Raw genomic sequence first — 821 nt, forward strand, 5'->3', positions numbered from 1 at the left:
AAAAAAAAAAAAAAAAAAAAAAAAAAAGACCTACATGGTAAAAGGAGAAAACAAACTTGCTCAAGTTGTCCAGGACCCGACTAACACACAATAAACACAAAGGCAAGTGTTCTCCTGCCCTGTGCATTCACAAATAATGTAATAAAAAGAAGTAAGCCAATTGGCTGCTATGTCTTACACAAGCACGCGCTGCACAGCCCACAAGGATGTACATACATTGTTGATCATGAGATGCATGATGGTCTTGGGCATGAGATCCCGCACAGTCTTGTTGACAATGGCCATGTACGAGTCTACCAGGTTCCGAATGGTCTCCACCTGGCGCTCCAGCTGAGGGTCCATAGAGTGCATGAAGCTGTCAGAGCCGTTCTCCTCCGTCTCACTGGCCTGCCATTGGGAACACAAGGCATCACAGTGTGGCAGGGTTTGTGCAACCAGACTCCAGGAGTCACTAAGATCTCAGATCTCAGCCCTTGCAAGGGTGCCAGCCGCACAGAGGCGCTGAGGGCAACTCAGGGCTCCAGGTCACTCTGTGCCTCCAAGGACCCTGACTCCCCACATTCAGCCTTGACTCGACTCTAACCCTAGTGGCTAGATTTTTGTCTCAATTTCTCAATCCATGCATTGGAAAAGAACATCTCCAAGCTCCCTCACTTGGCCATTGTGGGTGCCAGACTAGAAGAGCCTGTACACTTACTTTCTCCTTGTCCTGAAGGTCCACGTCAGAGCCACAGAAGCCACATCAGTGTAGCCATGGTTACCGACACCACCAAGGAGCACATTTGAAGTAGACAGAGAGAGAGAGAGAGAGAGAGAGAGAG

General features: G+C 49.0%; 1 protein-coding gene across 18 annotated transcripts in view; it reads right to left on the bottom strand.

Moving 5' to 3' along the window:
* Dnm1 (dynamin 1) overlaps nucleotides 1-821 on the bottom strand; it is a 45,694-nt gene that overhangs the window by 6,301 nt on the left and 38,572 nt on the right. For all 18 annotated transcript variants that reach the window (XR_004118518.1, XR_004118517.1, XR_004118519.1 and 15 more), the window contains 2 exons: nucleotides 698-709; nucleotides 217-387 (listed from right to left, as the gene is read on the bottom strand). Coding sequence is in view for 15 of the 18 variants with exons in the window: in XM_031369805.1 (XP_031225665.1) it covers nucleotides 217-387; nucleotides 698-709 (183 nt within the window). In the remaining 3 variants the exon portion in view is untranslated. The remainder of the gene's footprint in view (nucleotides 1-216; nucleotides 388-697; nucleotides 710-821) is intronic.

Source organism: Mastomys coucha, unplaced genomic scaffold (assembly GCF_008632895.1).
Source record: "Mastomys coucha isolate ucsf_1 unplaced genomic scaffold, UCSF_Mcou_1 pScaffold15, whole genome shotgun sequence".
Taxonomy (NCBI): Eukaryota; Metazoa; Chordata; class Mammalia; order Rodentia; family Muridae; genus Mastomys; species Mastomys coucha.